Genomic DNA, 25,870 nt, shown 5'->3' on the forward strand with positions numbered 1-25,870 from the left:
GATCTCAGATGCAATGATATTAATGAAGATCCCATGGAATCATGAAAAAAGGCAGAAGGGTTGAGGTTTGGGGCCTCAGAGGGTCTCACCAATAGACCCATCTCCTCCAACAAGCTGGTGGGTTTGAGTCTTTGTAGAAATTAGTGGGAGACATGGAATAGTGTAGGTTTTTGTTATTATGGTCTTTGTTCGTTCTTTTCTCATTTCTTGAATTAAATATCTCTAGTTTCAGCGGGATTAAATTCTTTGAGGCACTATTGTAAAAGGATCTCACCCTCATGGATGGGTTATCTAAACATGCATCAGTTTTATAATTCACTGAAAACAGAGGTTCTCAGAAACTATGCTGAAAAGTGCTGTAGAAACCTAAAGTGAAACTCACGATGATTGGAGTAGGCTGATTGCCATCCTCATGAACACTCAGGAAAGACATTCCAAAGAGTTGTCTCTTCATTGCTGGTGATGGGATGTTAGAACTGCCAATGAGGTGTTCTTCGACTGGTGCATGTGGAGTGCCAGAATTTCCATTCAGGTGCTTGCTGTGGAAAAATTCTTTTCTACACTATGCATATGTAATACTCCCATTGGTTAATAAAAAACTGGTGGGCCGGTAGCTGTGCAAAATATTAGGCAGGAAACAAAAGTGCGAATGATGGGCAGAAGAAGAGCAAGATAGGAGAAATGCCAGCCAGTTGCCCAGAAAGCAAGACATACTAGAGGATAGGTAAAGCCACAAGCCATGTGGCAATATATAGATTAATAAAAATGGTTATTATAAGTTGTAAGAGCTAGTTAGTAACAAGCCTGAGCTATTGGCTGAGCATTTACAATTTGGAAAGTAGCTGCCAGGTATTTGGGAGCAGGTAGTTGGGACAGTTAAAGTCCAATTACAGATGTTCCTCATTTGGTGCTGGTGTGTTGTCAGAGTTTCCAATGAGATTTTCCTCTTTTGGTGCTGGTGGGGTGTGGATATTTTCAATGGGGTGCTCCTCTTTTGGTTCTGGTGGGATTAAGCACATGTTGTTTGGGCTGGTCTCAGAGTCCCTTGTAATCACTGGAATTATAAAAGATTTTTTGACATCTTTTTCAGGATCTGAAAAAGAAGGGAAAATTGCTGAATTTTGTAATTGAACTCACTTAACCCTTGAATGTACTTTTCATTTCATTCATTACATACCTTCTGCATCACCATAATACACAGAAAATAACCAATATTGCAACATTTGTAATAATGAGACTGAATCATGAGTGACTTGATATCTTGTTGTATATGGCCCATGCTATCATCAGTAAATTCTGGTGCTTGTCTTGAAAGCTATACATACGGGTATGAGAATCAACCAATGATATAGTATACAATCTGAGTCCCCCTGTGTGATTTCTTGACTGGACAGCTCTGAGGCTCTCATTTAACAGCAATATCTGTGCTTCATCACATAACTTACCTGACTGCAGTTTCCCCCTTGAACTATGAGATCAAATTTGAGATCATAGTGTCTACTTCTCCCCTATGGAGAGGTATATACTAAAACTTGAAAAAGAGACAGGCATGGTGATGCACTCCTTTAATCCCAGTTCTCAGTAGGCATAGCCAAGAAGATCTCTCTGAGGTTAGCCTTGTCTGCAAAATGAGTTTCAAGATGGCCAGGGCTGTTACATGGAGAAAAACCCTGAATGGAAAAAACCTGAGTGGCTATTCTGAGTATTGTAAAAATCAATTCAGGAGTCAAGATATACGGTAAATAACATTTTCCATGTATTTTATTTCAGTTGTGTACTTGGCACCTGTACGACTTACATCCTACATACATTCATGACCAGTATGAAGAAGGAATGAAAATTTGTAGGCAGTTTCTAACAACAGGAAACATCCATAAAACAGGTTAAGATTCACTTCACAGTGGTTTTAGTAAACTTCCATTGCTGCGCAATGTACTAATTTGGGTACTAAATAATTCTAATGTTTAAGTTATGATAATAGAACATCTGTACGTACCTATAATTCCCTCATTGTTAAGAGGAACAGTTGGACTTCTGCACACTGCATCATTGCCTGTGGGGCATGTGCTCCCACTGGGACAGGGGTTGTCTTCATGTTCTTTTACCTCCATTTCAACATTGTCAGTAAGAGTGTTCAGGGAATTGTAAGCCTTCTCCTCATCAGAGCAAGCAAATGAGCTCTCATAATGAAATGGAATGTCTTCAAATATTTTTGGATAATTCTCAATAAGGAAATTGACAAGTGAAATCTGTGTCAAAATGAGGCAAACACAAAGGGTCTCTGTCATTTCACATGGTTGTAAATTGCAATTGATATATGAGTCTTGAGGCTAAAAGTATGTAGTTCAAAGTTCTAAGAAAATGTCAGCATGTATAAATTAGAGGGGTGTTTTCTGCTAGACATATGAAAGCATATTTTTAGATCATATGTTAAAATTGATCATCACAGTGCAATACTATAGGAGAGGATGATTTCCAGTGTTCCCATGGTGATGGCTGGTATATAGTATTGAATTGACTAACTTTTGTTCCAATTGTGACAGACATGCATAAGCATGTAAGGATGCCTACAAGGAATGTGGGCACCATCCTGTTGAAAGAAAAGACGGGCAAAACCAACTGAGCAGCAGCACCCAAGTGTCTCTGATTGCTCAGTGCAGATGCAATGTTAAGAGCTTGACCCACATGTTTATTATATTGGGAGACATTTGAGTGATGCTCATTTGGAGGGAATTGGATATTGGAGATGCAATAGCAGGTTGTTTGGAACTCTATCTTTCTCTTCCATTCGTTGATGCTACACAGTATGAGAAAAAGATTACCTGAGTCAGGTGTTGTAGAATATGATTTTAACATGTGTTAGATTTGTTTGTGCTGTGGAATATTTGTTTAATAATGCAAAGATATGTTGCATTTCTTTATATTGCTCTGTGAAGCTGTGTTCTTTGCCTGTTGAAAAACACCTGATTGGTCTAACAAAGAGATGAATAGCCAATAGCAAGACAGGAAGAGGGATAGGCAGATCTGGGGAGGGGGCAGAGATAATAAATAGGAGAAATCTGGGAGGAGTAAGATCTAAGAACAAGGGGAGAAGGAAGACTTCAGGGTCCATCCACCACAGAAAGACATGGAGAAAGGTAAATAGGAAAAAGTTACAAGCCCAGAGGCAAAAGATAGACTGGAAAAATTCAGTTAAGGAAGCTGGCTAGAAAGAAGCCAAACTAAGGATGAGCATCCATAAGAAAGAATGAGACTCCACCCAAGGATTAAAAGAGCAAAGAGTAAAAGCAACCAACAATAGTCAGGCCTTCCTGCAATGTACTTCTTATAAGTCCAAGAGCAATTGCTCAATCAAAACAAAATCAGAAACTCAAATACCAAGAGTCAAACAACCACTTGATCTTTATACTGAATAAATTCTGGGTTTTATTACAGTATTTGAAAGGTGCCTACCATAGGAAAGTATACTCAAGAATTTCTGTACTCCAACCATAATCAGCAACAGAAGGCCAAAAATATCTGTAGTCATTCTAAGCAAGCCTCAGACCAACCGTATTTGATAAAAGCAATCCACATTGCCTCCTTGAAAACAAGGAGAAATTCACATATCCCTCAGTGATGTCATCAGGATTCAGTCTTGGTTTCTGAAGCCAGTACCCATGTTTTTTTTTTTTTTTTTTTTTTTTTTTTTTTTTTTATCATTTGACAACACTTGCTCTCAGGGTGTTAGTCTAACAATATTCTAGATCACAATTGACAAAAGACTAAGTCACTGGGCACAAATACCCATTTAAATTCTTCTAACTCTAAACACACCAATGATTCTTCCCTTCTTGAGGAATGAAAATTAAGGCTGGACTTAGAAAAAATAGCAAACAAAAAAACAGACTCTCAGGATAATCCTTTATTCCTGTCTCATTTTTAATACTTGTTTACCATAGGCATAATATATTTGTCTCATTACCTTTTTGGAGACATCTGCCAATCCTGAGTTGTAGGAACTAGGCAGGCATAGAATACTTAGGGCGATGCACACAGCTAAATTAGATGATGTCATATGGTTGACTTCCGAGTTTCTCTCAATTTTATATAATATCCCAAAAAGTTGTTTCAAAAGAATGACATTAGGTTGGGGTAGTTGCTCTAAAAGACTGAACACAGAGACAAGTTATTTTAAAACAATACATTTCATTCATGTAATATAGGAATTATCTGTATCTTATTCATAGTGCTCTGAGAATAAAATGAGAGTCCTGTAAATATTGCTTGAAATATTGTTCCCCCCAAAATAGAGAAATTTAATTGGGAAATACACTCCCCCCCCACACACACACATAAACATTAATGCTGGGATTACAAGCATGGATCACTGTGACCCTCCCCCCCCCAGTCATACTCCTCTTTTCAAAATGCTTCTGTTTGTCAGTTAATATTTTTAGTAAATACTTCTGTGGTATATAATCTAATGTGTCTAAGCAAGCAAACATTACTTCTACTTTTGTTAATGCTGTTCAAGCCATTAGTAAACCATTACCTCTGCACTGCAGCTGCTTTCTTCTCTTCACACGCTTGGTCAAGGACACCAAGCCATTTATCATATAGTGTAGATGTCAGCACACTTCCTTTTATGTTTTGAAGAAACTCCTTACATACATAGAAAAAATATTATATGGAAAATATAAGTCACAGAAATTACTCAAAATACTTTCAAAAGTAAAATTCATTTTAGTTCCAGCTATGTTCTTAGTTCCCAACCTGTCCCCTAGTTGGAACCTTGTCTGACATGTAGACCCACCAAGTTTTGTCCACAAAGCTCTCAGAAACCTAAGAGCAGATTTTACATAGAGTAAACTAGCACACACTTAAGAGATCAATACCTCATCTCAAATCCCATTTTTATTTTATTATTCTTGGGTTTTTGAGACAGGGTTTCTCTATGTGGCTATGGAGTCTGTCCTGAAACTCATTTTGTAGACCATGTTGGCCTCAAACTCACAGATATCCGCCTGCCTCTGCATCCTGAGTGCTGGGATTAAAGGTGCACCATCACCACTCAGATCAACTCCCATTTATAAATGACAAACATACACATTATGGTCATTTCTTCATGATCAATGGCTTTTTGCTTCTCACCCCAATGTCTTTGAAACATGTGGTCTAATTGAATGGACCCATACTCATAAGCTGAGTGAGCCTGGATTTTCTTTCCTTTGCTGTATTCCCTAAAAGAAAATGCTTCTAGTAACATTCTGTAAGTGGTGGAGGAAATGGAATGTGTGTGTCTTTGTATAATGACTGTCAAATATCACAAATGGAGCATGTGACACTTCATAATACATGGAAAGCATACTGGTATGCACTTCTAATCTCAGAACTCAGGAGAGGAAAATGTAAATCTCAAGTTAGAGATTAACCTAGGCAAGTCAGCAACCTGTATAATTCCTTGTTAGTTAAAACTGAGTGGAACATTCATTTTAGTCATTCAAAAACCCAGAAGATTTCTAATCACAGTTTCCAGACACATGCTGTTTGTAGTGGTCTCAAGGATTTAACTTTCAAGAAATGTACCAAGTTAACTTTTATCATTACACTTCAGTAGTTATTCAGTTATCAATAATCTAAAACTATCAAGTAGTTTTAGAGCTGGCACATGTGCCAGGCATGGTTTAAGGTAGTTGAGTGAAGAAACCAGTTTCCATCTCCTTATATCATTAGTATATAACAGATAAACAAAAAAACACCTTGGCAGTTCGCATTGTTCAACATATTTTTAACAAATGGGTCTCAGTACTTGGAAACAGCAAATACTGTGGCTGGTGCAGATAGTCTGGGAGGGGGCATTATCATTTCGGCCTTATGTCAATGAACATGTATATTTTCTCAGAATATGGTTATCCTCTGATAATTCCTAAGCTAAGGTATGCCAAGGAAAATTGCTGTTGAGTTACTGCACTTACACAGCTCAATGGAAGATTCTATGTGATGCTGATTCTATTTAATAGTAGACTAGGCTACTTTTTTAGAATGTGAAGTAGTATTATGACAGAAAGTTTAGAGTTTTTAATATATGTGTTCCTATATAGTCAAATCAATTTCAATTGTGTAACACTCAGAGGCAATACCCAACTACTTTATACACCTATACTATGTGTTATTTCATCTACTCTAATCCATTTCTGAACTGTTGAAATTTATTGTATATATCCAGATCATAATGTGGTCACAGAAATACTATATAACAGGGATGATTAATTTTAGAGATATGTTTGAAGCCATTAGAATATCAATATATTTTGGACATGTTGATAAGCATAAATATGAATTTTTATTATAATACTTCCCCCTCCAAAAAACTTATATAATTTAGGTTTTATCTTCTGTGTGTGTGTGTGTGTGTGTGTGTGTGTATTTGGAGACCGAGGCAGGGTTTCTCTATATTGCTTTGGAGCCTGTCCTGGAACTAGCTCTGTAGACCAGGCTGCCTTTGAACTCACAGAGATCGACATGCCTCTGCCTCCCAAATGTTGGGATTAAAGGTATGTGCCACCAACATCCGGCTGTCTTTTTATTGTATAACTCATTTTTGCATGCATCAATTAAAGTTTCAGTATTCCAAACTCAAATTAGTCTTTGGCAAACAGGTTAGAGCACAGACATATCCAGAGGAGCTTCATGGAGGAACTTGTCCTTGGGTGACTTGACAAACATCTAAAAAGAGACTCCCAAGCTCATAATAGTTACATGAAACACTAATCCTACACAGCTATACCTTTGAACCACAACAGTGACAATCATAGTAAATTATCTGATTTCTCAGCAGCAGAGAAATCATGCCTGGTACTGTAAACCTTACACCTATTCAGGGATAGCCAGGTCATGGCTTTTAGAGAAGCTCTTGTCACCATTGCATTAAACAAGAATAATTCCTGAATGTATTCTAAATATTTATATGAATGCAGAAAGTGTAGCTCTTACCCACCCATCAAAGTAGTCTCTCTTTGTTGGATACTATTACAGAAAACCACAACTGTTCAAACACAGAGAATAGAAGATCCTGTGGTTCCTAGCCACAATGGGGACATATACAACAAAACTCCTAAACCTTGGACTCAGGAAACATTGTTAAGAGAGTCAAATTGTTATCTAGAGGACTAGGAAATTAGCTCTGAGATTGAGTCTCCTAGAAATGAAGGGGAGGTGTCACTCATAATAGTATAACAATATGATTACATAAACAACATCTGAACAAAAATATCATTCATAGTGACACTAACTTGAAGTGGGGAAACCTCATGAAGCCACACTTCTAGAAATAGAACTACAGACACATAAATTCTACTGAGTGTCAGAAAATTAGTCTTTCCCAAAGACTTCACTGGTAGTCCAATACCAACTGGAAGGCTCAGAAATAGTGCAGAAGTGGACTCATCAGGTTGTGGATATATATATATATATATATATATATATATATATATATATATATATATATATATGCTACTAAAGAAAATGGGACATGATTTGAGAAGAGGTTGGACACATAAGGGGAAATACAGAAAGGAAAGAGGAGTGAAATGGTGTAATTTAATTTTAATAATAACAAAAATATAATTTTATGGGACCAAAGAGATGGCTCAGTAATGGGTGAATGCCTGCTTCAAAGCCATGAGGACCTGCATTTGGATCCCAACATTGCATGAATGCAGAGGGAGACAGAAATATCATGGGATCTTACTGGCTATGTGTAGTGAAAATATATGTGGAGGAGAAAAACCTGCCTCTATGGGAAAAAAAAAACAGAGAAAGCAACAAAGAACAGGGAGAACTGAAAAAAAAAAAAAACAAAACAGAACAAAAAAATCCCACTTATTATTTTGAAACATGTATCCCATGAGGAAGATATAGGAATGAAATTGAAGATTCTTTTTTTACATTACTGTTCATTGTTTATGCTCGAATCCTCAAGTGTGGACATCAGAGGAACCTTTTGGCATATGAGATGTCTATCATTCCTGTCTACTATCCTTCAAAAGTAAACATGATGAAGAAACTACTCACACTACTCAGAGGAATCATGATTGTAGAGGATGTGAGGATTCGCCCTACCTTTAAGATAGATGCCACAACAGGGACACTTTCATTGCTCAGATTCACTTTGGTCCCAGAATCCAATCTTTCTTTTAGGGCTCGGAATGCTCTTATATCGCCTGATGTTCTGAAGATACCTTCAGTGACTGGCCCCTTTTCACTAATAAAGGATAGAATGTCCTGAAATAAGAAAGGAAAGCACCCATCACTCTCTCCACAGCACATGGTTTGCTTCTTCTTGAGAACCAGGCCAGTGGTGTGCACAGGTGCAATGTAACAGCTGGCAATGAAGAGGACTTTGTACCAGATTTGGTGCTTCTGCCACCTGTGGAAAACATTCCACCTTAATGCCAACCCTGAAACCGCAGGCAGCATTTATTTTTCTCAGATTTCCACTACACTAAAGAGATTAGATATAGCTTTTCCAAAACATGGTTTCCGTGAATAGCCCCATCTTAGCTTCCTAGTCTTAAGCCAATGTAAGATGAACATTCGTTTCTCTACTTGATGATAGAATCAAATGGGGGTATTTAGGAGAAGCAGGATTTTGTCCTTTGGAGCCATAGAAGAACCATGTAAGACCTACCAGAATTTCTGTGGGCAGATTGCCGTCCTCACAAATGTCAGTCAGATCACGTCCGAAGAGTTTTCCTGCTTTGGCAACTGGCGGGGCTGTGCACATTTGGTTCTGGTGAGGCGTAGAGCCCCTGTGGAACCACCAAGATATGAAAGACTGTCTTTTCTTAATTCCTGGTTCCTCTGTATCTAAAGAGGAGATGAGAGCATTACATGGAGTAGTTTCATTTGTGCAACCTTTGTCACAGATTTCCAATTGCATAATGTATCTGTTGTAATGCATACAGAGAGCTAATCATTTGTAATGTCAAATTCCCCACATTCTAAAATTGGTTAGTCATCCTGTCATGTATGTGTATTCTTCTTCCCTATATTCTATACTGTTTTTCATCTTAGAGACATGATCTGAGAGTTCTCTATTGGGAATTCTCACAACACATGCTGTCTAACCCCACATTACATCATGAGGCACTCGGAACCAAGGTGAATAATCTTCCTGAGTTATGTACAGTCTGTCTCAGTGGTCATATTTTTTTCATTGCTACCATCACTGGTATTCAGATCAAGCAGTGTTCCATTATTCTCAAATGTCCTAGTGTATCTCTTCTCATTCTTAACTTTCTTACTGATCTTTTTGAAGAACTTTTTTTCAGCAGCAGCACATGCCCTCATAAGAAAGTGTACATGACTACGTTTATTAGCCAGACTCTGGGCCCTTGCCCCTACAGTGTTAGTTCACAGCTGACATCACAGTTCCTTTACCTCTTCTGAGATTGCTTTTAGTATATTGGACCATAATGGAATCTTAACTAAGTTACTTAAGACAAATGTATTAAAAAGTAAACAAAGGAGTCACATAACAAAATATATAATAAACAGTCTTTCTTAGCATACAAAATATGGTGGTTGGCGGACAATACCAAATAGTCAGACCTGAAATCACAAGTAATGTTGTACAGACTGAGTAAGATGTATGAGTGTGTCTGTCCATGTGCACATGTGTTTGTACATGTATATATGTAGTAATTTCTTTTAAAACAAAACAATTTGAAGACAATCAAAGGGGTTAAAAGAAGATCTGAAGAAAGTACAGGAAAGGTGAAAATAATAGAAGTATAGTATAATTTGAGTAAATATTTAAATAAATTCCAAGGCCCAGTACATTAATATTAGGTCCATTTCTAGTTCAGACTCAGGTCTAAAGACACACATAAAACACAGATGCTTTGTAAATTATAAAGAGATTAGAGACTGGGCTAAAAGCCTAAGGCCATTTCTTCTCAAGCCAAGAACAGATTATCTTCAGTTCCATACATACAACTTTTCTGTATAGCTTCATTACAGATTTGTCTAAGAGCAGTTATCAGGCCATTTTCTGTTCTGATCATGAAACAATATGATGGAGAATATATAAGGATCCAAGTCTTAGAAATCATATTCTAATGGGACCGACGATGTGTGCACACATGATTGTGTGTAGGCAGTGCCTTGGCATACCACCTTTGGTGACCATCTACCTGGAAGAATGAAATGTTCTCCCTATAGACAAGCTGAGTTTGAAGCACTTAGAGCTCTCTTAAGCATGACCTGGGGCATATTGTTTTGTTTTGTCTCTACAGTGCCCGCTTTCCAAGCAAGAAGTGGCACTATGTATTGATGTTTTATACAGAATAGAAACTGGAACTGAGCAAGGCCACTTGAAGGAAGGTCAAGGACTTACTGCTCTGCTTCTGGTTTCTTGTTGGGTCTCTGGGTTTCAGGAGGAATCGCCCCTGTATATCTGGTTGTTCCACATACAGCCCAGGCAGGGCAGGAAAAGCTGTGCAATTTCTTGATTCCCGTTGACTGAAGGGGCTTTGAATGTTCCTCATTATAATGTCATAGAGATGCTCATGCTCTATGAGAATAAAATATGAATAGGAGTTGAAAGTAGTTTAATGACAGTGAGAAAACCTGCCAATGTGCTTTAGCACACACTGATATGTTCTATTTCCCCTTGTGTCCTGGTCAAAGAAGACTGTAAACCCTAGAGCATCAGGAGCCTCTCTGGGATGTTTGAAGAACATAGGCCCACCAGTGCACTGTTTGGGGGGGACTTTTGCTGTGCTCCCCTGTGAAAGTTTTAAGTCCTGCTGGTTCCTGCCTTGATACCAAGATTTTTACATCATTAGAATCTTACTTCACATGTCTAGGGTATCACTATCAACTTAAATATTTCCCATTACATAACTGATATTTATTATAAAAAAGGAAAGATGTTTATATGGTTTTGGGTTTGGTAGTCTTTAAAGAACTCTGTTAACCATGTCAAATACTGCTCTGCTCAATATTTTTCTCTCTCATGTTGTCTGTCACATTTAAAAGACTCTATTTCTACTCACAGTATGAGGGCATGGTTCTCGGAAATACAGGAATGGATTGGCTTCTGCTTCCTCCCATTCCTGTTCTTCCTGACAATGGTCAGGTTGATGCATAGGGTTTTGAAAACACAGAAGCCTCCAAGACACACCACAGTTGATTGCCACTCTAGGGGGGGCATGAACCTGGGAGTGGGGCCTTAAAATGAGGTGGCCTAAAGTCTCATGTAGTGGTCAGCTTCATTGAGGGCATCAGACAATTTTTACTCTGAGGGTTAAGAAGAGTCATCTTACTAAAGTGTGCAATCACAAGGACAAGGGAGAGGTGGCATCTTTTTTTCACAGGCATATGAATATCAGTAGCCGAAGTAAACTCACTCCCATCTGCTACACCTGGGAAGGGCAGAAAAACCCACTGCAAGACCATTTCTGTGTTTTTGAGGAAACCTTTGTCTTGATTTCTTGGAGTACTCTCACAAGTGCTCAGAATTCTCATAAGACTCCATTCTTGGACTGTGTTCTGACAATCGGTGACTGCGGGCTAGAATTGCAACTACAAAGTTGGAATCAATGTCTAGACGTTTTATTTGCCTTGCAAAGGTTTACATTTTTTCTTCTCCAATGGCATATTAAAGCGTCTGTGCTGTGATGTGGATATAATTTTCTGAGAAATGTGAAATCTCGCCCTTGTCCAGTTCTCATTAACAATGGGGATAAGCTCTTACTTGGCCTTTCCTTCTGACACAGATACAATGAAAGTGCTACAGTCAGATCAAGAGTTCCTGTAACATTTAAATTAGTAGACTAGAGGCTTCCAGGGCATCAATATGGAACAATCCAGGCATGAGTGAACTGAATAAGTATGGCCTGTGGATTGAAATACACACTCAAAATGAGTGCTGAAAAATCAGCAGGACTTTAAAATTTGGGATTTCTGAAGCATTCATGATGTACAAAGCTCTTCCAAACACTGGAATTAATATATCAAGTTGACACATTTCACTAATTAAATTTATTTTGGAATTTGCCCCATACCCACATCTGTCTTATCACTGACTGGGAATTGCAATTGTGTCACATTATAGAAAACAGAAAGGTCATGGCTCGTTTTTGGCACATGCCTCTATTCCAAGCACTTATTTGATTGTGACAGTGTGAATCAGGAGCCCCTGACCTGCCTGGTCCTGATATCAATACTATGTTCCATAAAGAAAAAAAAATACCAATGTGTGGGTGGATTATGTCCCTGATATTGCCCAACGTACTGAAACCCTGAAAATAAATGTTGAAAAAATGGTTGATTTTAGCTTACTTTGAATAAGCAAGAGTGTCCCCAGCGATTATTCTCAGGATATATGAGGAAGGCTTGAACAACAAGGAAATGTCCTCTCATCTCTCCAACAGACATCCTCATTGTTACTTGTCTGAAGGTCATTTTTTCAGTAGCTTTTGAAAGGTCAGCCTCATGAGAGCACTTGGTAATCTCAGATTTTTAATTCTTATCAAAATGCTTCTAATAACCCTTCTATTATTACTGCTTATGTGTCTATAATCTCGTGAAAAAATCCAGAAAAATTAAACATGGAATAGCAGGTAATTCTGTCAGGAAGGCTCCAGAAGTCTGAACATGAATATCTCTCACACAGTGGAGGAAATACTGGTCATAGAGAGATGTGAGCTGTGAGCTCAATATATTTACATGGATTTGGAAAAACGGTTAGATTTCTCATTTTCATTCCAATACACAGTTTGGAGCAAACAGACTATTCTTTAAAAGTGTTTGAATTTTATTTGAGTTTGAGTTTTATGTAAGTGATTTTTGCTCTCGTGTATATCACAAGAGGGAATCAGATGACCAGAAACTGGATGGCTATGGGTGTCTGGAATCAAAACCAGGCCCTTTGCAAAACCAACAAATCAACAAGTGTTCTTTATCACCGAGGCATCTCTCTAGCCCCTAGGATTGTCTTTAATCTTCAACAATAGAGCAATTTTAACTATTTCTCTTCAGAAAGAAGACACCCAAAGTCTTGTTTTCCTTGTCTTTTTTTAAAAAAAAAATTCTCAAGTAGAAATGCACCAGAAATTTCCAGGTTTGGGTTTTTTGTTTTGTTTTGTTTTGTTTTGTTTTGTTTTGTTTTGTTTTCACCATAACATAGACTATTGCCTAAAGAGATGGTATCCTGTGGCTGGGTTATATTCAATAGTTGGTAATTGTGAATTGAAGGAATGAATGAATGTTTCAGTTGTTTTATTTTAAGGCACATTTAGCTTTAAGACTGAATGATGAAACATTGAGAATTCAGTGTGAGAACACTGAACTTGGTTAGCCTCTCTTTAGATTTCCCTGTAACTTACCTTGGAGTAGGCCTGGGGCTTTTTCATGGCCACGACAGAACCACAGTTGGTAATCTTGAGCACTCTAGGAGACAGAAAGAACCAACCATCACACATAATCCTTACAGAGGACTCTTGAGGACTGTCTTCCCTTACCATTCCCAGATCTCTAGCAGGAAAATTATTAGGAACAGTGTTAAATGGTATGCCTTCTGACTACAGGTTTGAGTCATCTGGGATGATTTCAGGAGAAAACCCTTGGGTACTTGCCTTCCCTTTCTGATGGAGTCTCAGTCTTTAGATCCACAATAGGATCTAAATAACATGGGATTACAAAATTACATTCACCCATCAAAACTTATCAAGAAAAATGTTATTCAAAGATCTGTTATATCTTTTGTCCAAACTGTGTGTGGAACATTGAAGTTTGACTTTAAATGCCCAACAACCTAGTACCTAGAGAGCCATACAACCTCAGTGCATATGACTTCTTATGCAATTATCATTGAAAGATACAGTAACTTCAGCAACACTGGGCAAAATGGACAAAAAACAGCAGACAGGCTTAGAGGATGCCTAGGAGTAAAAAAAAAAAAAAAAAAACAAAAAACAAACAAACAAACAAAAAAACCAAAAACTTTTTTTTAGAGATGTCCAACCTATAGAGAGAAAGGACATGTGTCTAACATAGAAAATAGGCCAGATGTGGAAACAAGCTCTACAATATAATTACTGTACAAAGTGCAAGGATCCCTATGGGGGGAAAAACCATCTAAAGAGAAATGTCTGTTGAAATATTTAGTATCCTACAGGAATTGATAAAGTGAAAATATGGTTTAACTGGAGTTTTCATTAATTTTACTTTATTGTTGATTCCTGAATAAAGACAATGACATTATAAGAACTAGCAGACAAATATACTAAACCAGACAAACTCACCTCTACCATCCTCTGACACACACAAAGTGGCAGAGAGGATGTCTACAAACACACAAATGAAAAAAGAAGGAAATGAGAGGAGAAGGAATTTATACCAAATAGAAAGGACAGTATAATCGGGAAAAAAGGAGAAGAAAAACCTCATTCTCTCTAAGATTGATATTCTTTAAATCTGGTGTGTGGAATCAACCAAATAATCTTAAATGTGTATTACATATAAAGTGTTAATCATATAATAAAACTAAATGTATAGCTCAATACCAGTGGGCTATAAGTTTCATTTCACATGAACCTTAGACAAATATCCAAGAAAAATGACCCTCAAAATATCTATCATTATAACTTAGATACATCAATTTCAAAAGGAGATAGTAAAATATGATTTGTAAATTTATACTTATACACATTTGTGGATCTCAAAAACAAAACCCAAATTTAACTCAAAATTAGACTGAAAGTAACTTACAGGCATTCCTGTCAAGGGTAGTAATTTCTGGATAACATCATTCACTGTCTCCAAGTCTGTTGTTGTCACATATAAAGGCTATAAAAGTTGCAGAGAAAAATAATGGTATAAAATAACTCAAAAGCATGTGATTACATAGTTATTGTCTAATCAGTTATATACTCTACAAGCAGTAATGACTAGTCTAATGCAGAATAAATATCTTGTTTGCTTCCCTTTATATAACATAACTCGGAATTTAATAAATTTAAGTATTAGCTACTGGGTACTCAAACACCACAGGTTTTTTTTTTATTTATTTTTTTTTTTTTATGATAAATGGAGACTGAGGAGCCAGGGTGCTGGAGGTCAGTGTTCTGAATTTTCTTTACTTATGTGTGTGTGTGGGGGGGTGAACCCCTCTCCTCCTGCCGCAGCTGTGTTTCCATCATGTAACAACCTGACTGTCATGCACAGCATTTTGTGCAGGTCTACGAAAATCGGGGTAAGAACTAGCTGCAATTTGTTTGGCAATACCAATATGGATGATCACTTTCTCCATATAAGGCCCTGCAAATAAACAATATTCAAGTAGGTGATAGATCTAGGAATCCAAAATGAATAGTTTAGAAATGAAACCCCATCTCTTAAGAACAAATGTGGTGCTTAAGTATTAGCTTTCTGCTGTCTCTCACATGTGTAGGAAAACGCATGAAACCAATTGATAGAAATCTTTTGATAACACTGATATATTGGAATTCTAATATGTCACCATAGAACACAATGAGTAGATAGGTATATTTTACGCACACTGATTCTATAACAGCAAGTATATCTTCAGTGAAGGTTGCAAGACCCTAGGAAACAGTTCTTTAAAAGAGAAAAGCAAAAAGGGACAAGAGCTCCTGAGCAAATTGGGAGCAAGGGGGAGTGGGGAGGGAGGTAGAAGAAAGAGGAATGGGGAAGAGGAGGGGGAGGGGAACAGGAGGAATCAAGAAGACTGAGTCAGGGGAAGAATAAAGGAGAACAAGGAAAGAGATACCTTAATAGAGGGAGCCATTATAGGTTTAAAGAGAAATCTGCCACTAGGGAAATGTCCAGAGATCTACAAAGATGACCACAACTAACAATCTAACTAATAGTAGAGAGGCTACCTTAAATGCCCTTCCATTATAATGAGATTGATGACTACCTTAAATGCCACCCTATGGCCTTCATCTAGTAGCTGATGGAAGTAGAAGCAGAGATTCATAGCTAAGCGCTGAGCCAAACTCCTGGAATCCAGTTGCAGAGAGGGAGGAGGGATGAGCAAAGGGGTCAAGGCCATGCTGGAGAAACCCACAGAAACAGCTAACCTCAACAAGTGAGAGCACAAGGACCCCAGTCGTAAAGCTGGGGAACCAGCATTGGACAGAACCAAGCCCTCTGAATGTGGGTGCCAGTTAGAAGGCCTGGGCAATCTATCGGACCACTGACAGTGGAACCAGTATTTACCCCTAGCGTACACACAGACTTTGGGAGCCCATTCCCTATGGAGAGATACTGCCTCAGCCCAGATACACAGCAGATGTGACAGACTTTGAAGATCCCCCCATGGAAGACCTCACCCTCCCTGGGGAGTGGACAGGGGGTTGGAATGGGGACTCTGTGGGGGGCATGGGAAGGAGAGGGAAATGAGATTGATATTTAAAATAAGACTGCTTCTAATTTAAATAAATTTAAAAAATATATTAGAGAGAGAAGAAAGCAGCACAAGTGCCATCTCCCTATCCTTAACAGCAACACTGAAGCAAAACTGAAGGCATTTCTATGTATCAACCTTTAACTGCCAGGTATAACCAGTTACCTAGAAAGTAAAGTGTGTGTACAGTGCTGAAAATTGATGCCCAAGCCTACCATAGCATAACTGAACTTTATGAACAAGGACTCTTACACTCACTGATTTCACATCTTACTAACTATAGGCTGGGAATTATGGAAAAGCATCTCAACGTCTGAAAGCAGAGCTCTGGTCTTGTGGTACTAATGTAACTAGGAAGGATCGAAGTGTTTTCTCTCAGAATGTAGAGTTAATCATCTCTGGACAGAAAGTAGCCCAGGGCTCACAAAACTTACATGATGGAAGGAACTAGACAACCAACTCCTGCAAGTTTTCTTCTTAACTCAACATTGGCACTTTAACACACATGCATACACTAGAATACCACATATACCATGCACACACACACGCACACACAAATGCACAGAGAGAGAGAGAGAGAGAGAGAGAGATAGGGAGAGAGAAAGAAATAACCTTAAAAATACATAAAGTTTCTGATATTTTGTTGAATGTGTGGAAACTCTTCTCTATAATTTTAAAACAATGAATTATTTTTTACAGAAATAATGTGTGTGATAGGCTAATACTATTTTAATTCAAAACATGATTGCAGGAATGTGTACACTTCTTCCTCATGATGATTTTGTTCATAAAATAGACACATTTTGAGAGAGTCCTTTTAAACAAACATTCTAAAAATGAATTTTATTAAAGAATAATGAAAATATAACAGAGTTTGGCTATATGTGTTACAATATTCCTCGATGCATAATGAACCAGGGATATATAAATAATTCTTAATAGTGAAGATAAGCTTCACAATAGATCAGGTGTTGAAATTATGAGGAATGATAAGTTTTTATAATTATGCCTAATGATATAAAATAATTATGTTTAATATTAAAAATATATAGCCTCAGATAGAATTATAAAGCATGTAAATATTGAAATTATATACTACAAAACCAAAATGAAAACAGTGATCAATTTAAATAATATAATTGGCATGTCTAATATCGAGAGCATTTTTTAAAATCAACTAGGCACACAATGAAATGCTGTCTTCCAGCAATGGCATAACCACTGACTCATGAGGATAGCTCAGTTAATTGTTATCTACACAAGATCAAGTAAAAGAAAGTCAATATTTCATGCACGTGTGTTTGAAGTAAATAGTACAGAGAGAGAAAACATGAAGGTAGGAAGGGATTGGGGATTTGGGGAGTAATCTTGGGAGTAGGGCAGTTGAGTTGGCAGTAGTCATGTATACTTGTATTAAATTATCAATGATAATCTCAATAATCATCTGCATCTATGTATTTAAAAATATAAACACTCTAAGGGATCTATGTTCAATCCTAAGGATTTTAAAGAGAAAGTTGCAAGGCAAAACAGTCATAAAATAAGAATAGCTAATTTCCTTAATTTATACAAAGGAAAAATTATAGGTTTAAAATGTAATGAAATACACAGATGAATCATTGTTAAACCTCAAAAGGACAAATTACAAATAGAAAATTAAAGAAAACCATCAAAGAAGTGGATAAAAATATGTATAGAGGATCATTGTTGATTACTCACTAGAAAACATGGAGGGAGAAAAATGATGGATAGTATTTAGGTAGTAAAAAATTAGAAGAATGTTCTAAGTTCTTAGAACACCTCTTAGAATATACACATTATCATTTGAAGAAGCTGATACATATCCATTGCCAATCATCTGCACTTCACAATTGGGTACCAGAAATTATTGCAGGATAAAATATAAAAACGACAGAATCTTGGATGCAACTTGGTAGATAACTTTATTTTAAAGGAATTAGGTCTATTTACATGGTGTTTTAAGGTATCATGGAAATTTCTCCTGTACAATACTGAACATTTGCTACAGCTGAAATCAAGCAAGCAGGGCCAAGAAAACCTGATGGCATTCTGCTCTTCTCTGCCCTGAAGACACATCTGGTTCAGCAAAGCTAGTTAGAGTGTTCTCATGATTTATGCTACAGGCTATAAATCACTTTTATGCAACACTTTTCTCCTTAAGTACTGTGTTGTATAAGGTAAACTTGGTATGCAGAACAAATTGCTGCATGATGTAAACTACCTTCATCATACACACCTTGGTTATTCTAGTTCAATTTCAACAGTGACTCATTAGAATATTGACTCTAAATGTGTTTTATACCCATTAGCATTAATAAAAGTCAGAAGGTGGTGATTCTTTCAGATAGATTACATCCTGTTTATATAGTAGGAAAGGTTTTTCCATGCTCAGCATTCTACATAATAGTTAAACTGTTGATCTTCAGTTAATCCAATATAGAATGGGAACAGAAATAGAAGAATTAGAAAACTAATTAGAAAAGGAGACAATTATAGTAATAGACATGGGTGTAACTCAGTGCCTAGTATGTATGAAGTCATGAGATTTATCCTAAGGATTGTACAATATGATTCTTCTCTCTCTCTCTCTCTCTCTCTCTCTCTCTCTCTCACTCACACACACACACACACACCAATATTAGGTGAATTCTAAAGAGTTTCCATGAAAGGTTATCCCTATGCCTATGAGATGCACATGTTTATGTAGCTGTTCTTCAAAAGCAGTTATGAGGATGCACAGTGAGAAACAAAGAGAAGGAGCAGGGGACATAGTTAAAGCGATAAAATATGATCAAACAGGTGAATATGGAGAGTGAATAAAATTCTTGATAATGTTTTGCTTCAAATTTGTTTATGATAATTGTCTATGATTGGGATTATTCATGATTAAACAAAATATTCTGGCCGGGTGTTTGTGGTCCACACCTTTAATCCCAGCACTTGGGAGGCAGAGGCAGGCAGATCTCTGTGAGTTTGAGGCCAGCCTGGTCTACAGAGTGAGTGCCAGGACAGTCTCCAAAACAACACAGAAACCCTGTCTCAAAACAAACAAACACCTCCCAAAAAAACCTAAAGTATTTTAACATGAATAAGTAATAGTGGAAACAGCACATAAGTCTATGTGTAAGCAATAAGAACTGGAAAAAAATTAATTCCAGTAGGAATAATTAGCTTGGAAATGATGTTGTTGGAGCTACCTGTATTTTCTTTTTTGGCACTGTAGCTAATTTGAATCAATATTGCTTCATGTTGTTTTCTACATGTCACATATGAAAGACATATATGCATGACATATACATATACCTCTCACATAAAATACTGCTTGAATTCTCAGACTCACTCTCCCCTCCAACTTCTTATGACACCATTTTCCATTGCTCTACAAACTGCCTGTCAATCTCCTAGTCATGAACTTGAAATTTCATTTTGGGTTTTATAGTCACGTACATTGGCACAGTTTGGGATGTCCTCAGTGAATATTGGAAGTTTAAAATGCTTCCTGTAGCCCTTTGTGGCTTCATTAATGGATCTGTTAAATGCAATAAAAACATAAATTACAGTAATAAAGTTGCTGTAGCTTATTTTGAGCTAATCATTGTTAACATTTTATCAATATCATGTTAGTTTTTAAATGTAAGACTATCAGTTTGGCAATATGCATATAGATTAAGGAAGAGTCAAAAATATTTCAGAAACAAAGACATGTTTAAGGAGTAGCCCATTGCCCTAAGATTTAATTTCAGAAGCATTTCCAACCCTCCAAATGTTTTGTCTGCAAGGGATAGGCAGGAACCTGCTTGACTTCAAAGAAGGAAGCAACAGATGGTTTGAGTGTGCATGGTAGATAATCTGTATTGAGGGGAATTTAAAATAAGTCTGGAGAGTAATGCTTACCCAATATACAGGTAAAAGAGAAGAAGATGAAGAGCATGGGAAGAAGAATGTCTTCAAAATTAAACAAAATATGCATATTAACAGGAGAGATGAAAGCAGTAGTCAGGGAACATCTAATAAACAGCACATTTGGAGACAGTCTATCAGATATTTTATCTGTATGTTTATATAGATATATTTAAAATGCCATTCCTATACTACTAAGGAATTAAAGAACAAATACTAGTAAAATACCTTTGGAGAAAAGAGTACCACCGATCTTTCTGTTCCATGGAACTGTAATGCAAAAAGTGGAAAAAGTTTAGACTCTTGAAACATTTATGCTATTCCTCATAAAAACAATAAAAGTCACTTGTCATCAATGAGGGTGCAGGTGTAGGTGGCATTCTCCACATGACAGGGTCTGATTGATCTGCACTGAAAACCTAACATGTTAAGAACTTCACCAGAGTGTGGAGGCTGGTCATGAATTTCACTATTTTCATTTCCCCTTGCTCACAAACCTGTGCCAGCTGACAATGATCCATGATGTGAAGAACATTAGTGCACAGGCTACCCTTCTGTTTGCCCTGGTCCTATATGCATGTTTGGAGCTGCATAGTCTGTGCTTTCTCTGTAACTTCCTGTGGAACTATGGACTGGCACCACTCATGTGCCATAAACTGCTCACCCACTTTGTAATCTGCCTGCAACCAGTTTCATCAGAAAGGTGGATTATAATTGTGACACCCCCTCTCCACATGTACATAGATAACACATCTAATCTCACCAAATTACAAAAGTGACCTAGCATGAAATTTTAAGGCACTTAGTGATAGGCATAGTTGGAAAAACCTGACACATATTTAATTAAATGTGAACTAGTCTGAATATGACTTCCAAAATTCACTCCTTGTAAAAATAAAGTTGAATGGAAATGCTGTCAGGAAACTCTTTGTACATCCCTAAATACAGTGCTTCCTCTCATATACAATGTCGAGAAACACTAAGAATTAACTATAGATAATCATCAGGGATATTAACAAGGGAAAAGAAAATATTCAGAGAATGACACAACCATAATCTTCTCCTAATGTGTGGGAATTAAGATTCACTGGTTCTCCTCAAAGATTTCTATGGGAATGCCTTTCTTGGGTAAAGGGAAAACTCATAGAACCTGGAAACTTTATAAAACTTGCAAGTGCTTATGTTAGTTGAGTCAATGCTGTGATGGCGTTAGAAGTTTGGAGAAAGTAATGAGTAGAGTCCTAATTGGAGGGTTGCATATGATGAATTTCTGCTGTATGCTTGCCCAGAGCAGGTGTATGCCACACAATCCCTGTGATTCCAACAATTGCACTCAAGTATTGTTGGTCTATCCTGCTCCCATCCTCTTATGAAAGAGAAGAATGTGAATTTGAAATGTACCTGTACTCCATAATTTAACTCTGACTGTGATAATCTAACAACACTGGTTTTCATGTATTGACTATAGACAGCAATGATATTCCCTAACACAAACTTTCAAGAACCTGAGTTTTGGTGAGTAACTATTTTTATATGTACAATTAAATATTATATATTTAGGAAATTAACTTGGGAACGTAGGAGCTATTTGTCAAATTTAATTGTACTACACAATATCACAGAAGAGAGATCAGTTTTTGTACTCTCAAAGCCCAGATAATATCAGGTCATTTTGGGAAGAAGAATGTGGAAACTGCAGTAAGGCTGTGTCCTTCAAAGAACAGAGCACATCTCATTTCTATCCCAAGGACCTTGTGGGTCTTGGTGAACATTGCAGATGAAAATCTAAGAGATATACTTAAATGAAGAAATGTGTGTGGTAGAAAGTACAGCTAAAGTAGGATCATCATGGGAGGGGAAAAACTTGAGTTGGTAGCCTGTATACAATCAAACTAAAATGGTTTCTTAATTTGTATACATTTTGGGTTAATTGATTTGGTTGTTCCCTGTGAATTAGGCAGCATCAAGTTGACCCACAATTTCCACAGCCACCCTCTTGTAAACATAGGACCAAGCTGTAGGTCTTACCGAAAGGTGGCCACAAAATTTCCCACGGGCCAGAACAGGAGGATGGACTTGCAAGCAGAGCTGCTGTCTGTCCCAAGTATGTCCACATAGTCACCCATCCACAGGAAACGCAGTGGGATGACATATTTTGTTGTAAACTTTCTCTTACGCCTAGAAAGAGATTCAAGTAAATCTGTTAGTTTGCTTTTCATTGTAGTTGGAAGTACTTGTGGTAAAACCCAGTTCTTTCTGCTCCAGAGCAGGGGAGGATTCTTCCATTCCTACCATTCAGGCACAGCTCATGCCATGGTAGATGTGCCTCAACAAAGCCTGTGTTGAAAGAAGTTATGGGGGTCATACCTTTTGGTGGCTAAGAATAGTCAGAGACTGGTCGTTTTCTGATTGGTGAGTATTTAGAATAACCATACTGTGTATTTTAAATACATGGCATTTTTAGAAAGCCATGTGCTTCAATATTTCTCCCCTCAATTTAGTTAAGTGCTAAATTTTTTTGCTCGTTTACTTCCATAACTTTAAAACCAAGAAAATTAGATAAATATTTTTTTACTTAATTATGTTTACTGATCTTTTCAAAATAAATAATATGGAAATATTGTCTGACTTAATAAAAATCATATTCCACTGTCCTCCCTGTATTAATGAGTCATGTCAGCAATTGCTCAGGAGAGTCTGGGCTCAATACAAGGGCTATTTTAGTAAACCCATGATGTGCTCTCATACAACTAACCACACAGAGGATTGTGTTTTCCAATAACCTAGTCAAATGATTAGAAATGTCTTTCCATCAAGATTCAGATATTATCAAAAGTGTTCTGAGAAACTGGCAACTTTGTGTGACTCTTCAGGGTTGGAGGAAAATGTACCCTCTAGGTTGTGACTATATTATAGAGTAGAACTCTCTCCCACACCCTGCATTTTTCTCACAATTTGTGAAGTAGATCCTCAGCAATATTATTCACTGACAACAAGGAAGTTTGCTCCCAAAACCAAATGAACTTTTTATTGATGCCTGTCCTCTAATCCATTTACCTATTTATGGGAGCACATCTTAAAATATTGACTTGATGAGGTCAGTATCTCTTACACACACTTCACAATAATATGAAGGATATGATCATGGCCTCTGGAGATGTGGTCCTAGAAAATATCTCCATGGTTATATGAGACAATACCACCATGTATAGAGCTTCAATCACAGCACACCTCTCTCTAGCATCTACAGTCTGAAAATTCTTGATGCCTGCAGTTTCTCCTCATTTCTTTAGGGATAGTAGCTGCTTCTCATCTCTTCACACTGCTTTGGGTGTTATGAGCTCACAGAAGTGCACATGTGTGGCCCTTCATGAGCGACCATCATAATCAGGGATTTCCCCTCTTGTCTCTACAATCTCTATCAACACAAAGCAAGAGGGTCCATGATTATCATGTTTTTAAATTTTTGTTTTGAGAAGATGCCTCACACTAGTCCACAAGATGCACAAACATGCAATACTCATAAATCAGCTTCCAATGTACTAGAATTGCTGGCATGTGCTACCGACCATAGAAGCCTTCTTTGCAAGTTTGTTGCTATTCTTTCCCCAGGCTCAAGAAGCAAAATAGCATGTCAAATAATTCATGTTTTTATAATATGACTAAAACATTTGTGAAAACAGAGTGAGAAATTTGTGCAGGGGAATAGCCACCAAGCCTGAACCCTACTCAAAGGCCAAAAAAGAATTTTGAGAGTAAGAGAAATATTCTTCCCCTACAAAGAGCATATAGACAGCTCTGAAATAAATATAAATATCAGACTGAGTAGTTCATATTTATATATTTGAAAAAAAATATATAAATGTATGTAAATATGTATGTTACTATACATATATATGTAACAGCAATTAATAAAAAAGAAGCCATGATTTTGAAAGATAGCAAGAAGGGAAATATGTGGGGAAAGAAAGGGTAGGGGGAAATGATAATGAGGTAATTATAATCTCAAAAACTAAAAGAAACAAAAATCTTTTGTAGTTTTATACAGTAATGCTTAATCAAAGTGTAGCCTCTCATAGTAAGGAAGGCATGATGTGCATACTCACAGGTTATCAGACACAATCAAAACATCACTGAACAAGGAGAGATGTTGTTTCTTCCTTCTCCAGCCTCTTCTGAGTTCCACGGGGCCTTGACACAGCAAGGTTTGATGTGTCCCTCCCGTGGCATTCTCCTGGAGGGTTTCCATGTGGAAAAAAAAAAGGCTTCTCTTGGTCCAGATCTCCAACTAACAGAATAGATATTCAGTGATTATTGTTTCATACCTAATTTCAAAGGGTGAATGATACTAAAATACAGGCTCAATTCCCCACCAGGACTCTGATGAGTTATTGATAGTTTTAACATGTAGTGGAAAAGAAGAGCTTGTTTAGGAAAAAGAAGTATTGGGAACAGATTGCAGGAGTGGACTTTTTTTTTTTTTCAGAAGGTATCTTTTTGAGGTGACGGGAAAACTTTGAACAAAGGTAGCTAGAGGGTCTAGATAAGTAGTTTTCAACCTTTCTTATGCTGTGACCCTTTAATACAATTCCTCATGCTGTGGGGATACCCCAACTATAAAATTATTTAGTTGCTACTTCATAACCATAACTTCACTACTGTTATGAATCCTAATGTAAATATCTGATGTGTAGAATATCTGATAAGAGACCAGCAAATGGTCACTCCCGACAGGTTAATAACTGGTTTAAAGTGAGGAGAGGGGTAAGTGATGTAATTCTATCTCATTTAAAATCATTTTTTAAAATTTGAGTAATAAATATCCAATTTTTTAAAAAATAGTTGGATTTACTAACATTATTCATGATTTAAAAATAAAAGGAAACAATTACAAGGCATCCTATTGGAGAGAAGAAGAAATATTCACACACTAGAGGGATTCACAAGAAAGGAGAGATCAATATCAAACATTAAATGAAGGACAAAGTGGGTGACTCCTGGAAATTGGCCATTGGAGTAGCAACATGGATGTCATTGTTAACCCTAAATGACTTTTTGGGGTTAGAAAACAAAACAAAACAAAAACTAATAAAAAAAAAAAACAAAAACAAAAAAAAAGCATTCATTCAGAATTTAAGAAATGGTTCTTAACCAGCAGAAGGAGTCATTTCTCTTGCCTTTGGCAAAAGGGACATATGGCTCTCCATTGACCTTTGGCTCCTATCAGAATATCAGCACCCATGCTGCCCTCCAGGTTCCCTTTGTCTCTATTAAAAAGTACTTGCTGTATATCTCATATCCCTACCTACTTTCCTGTCCCTTCACAACCACCCCTATTTCCTTCTTAACTATGGAAACTCCCAAAATATTCTCAAACTCCTCTTGTTATGAAGTCAAGGTATTTCCCCCCTATCCCAGCTACCTCCCCTATTATCCACCCCCCCCCCTTTTTTTCACAGACTATTTTGGTCACATCAAGTCTGTTTCTTTGAATTTCTGCTCTGAATTCTTCCAGAAGACTCTGAACGT

At 37.2% G+C, this 25,870-nt stretch overlaps 1 protein-coding gene across 1 annotated transcript; it reads right to left on the bottom strand.

The window, feature by feature from the left end:
- Positions 1-887: 887 nt before the first annotated feature.
- LOC127216375 (rho GTPase-activating protein 20) lies at positions 888-24,590 on the bottom strand. Its single transcript, XM_051177032.1, has 13 exons — positions 24,448-24,590; positions 22,370-22,519; positions 20,570-20,611; positions 19,889-19,970; positions 14,761-14,838; positions 13,377-13,440; positions 10,340-10,558; positions 8,672-8,898; positions 8,104-8,265; positions 4,535-4,644; positions 3,965-4,151; positions 1,997-2,249; positions 888-1,093 (listed from the first exon to the last, which is right to left on the bottom strand). Exons 1-13 carry the CDS (start codon positions 24,588-24,590, stop codon positions 888-890), a joined length of 1,923 nt encoding a protein of 640 aa, XP_051032989.1.
- Positions 24,591-25,870: the final 1,280 nt, after the last annotated feature.

The sequence above is a fragment of the Phodopus roborovskii genome, unplaced genomic scaffold (genome assembly GCF_943737965.1).
Source record: "Phodopus roborovskii unplaced genomic scaffold, PHOROB, whole genome shotgun sequence".
Classification (NCBI taxonomy): domain Eukaryota; kingdom Metazoa; phylum Chordata; class Mammalia; order Rodentia; family Cricetidae; genus Phodopus; species Phodopus roborovskii.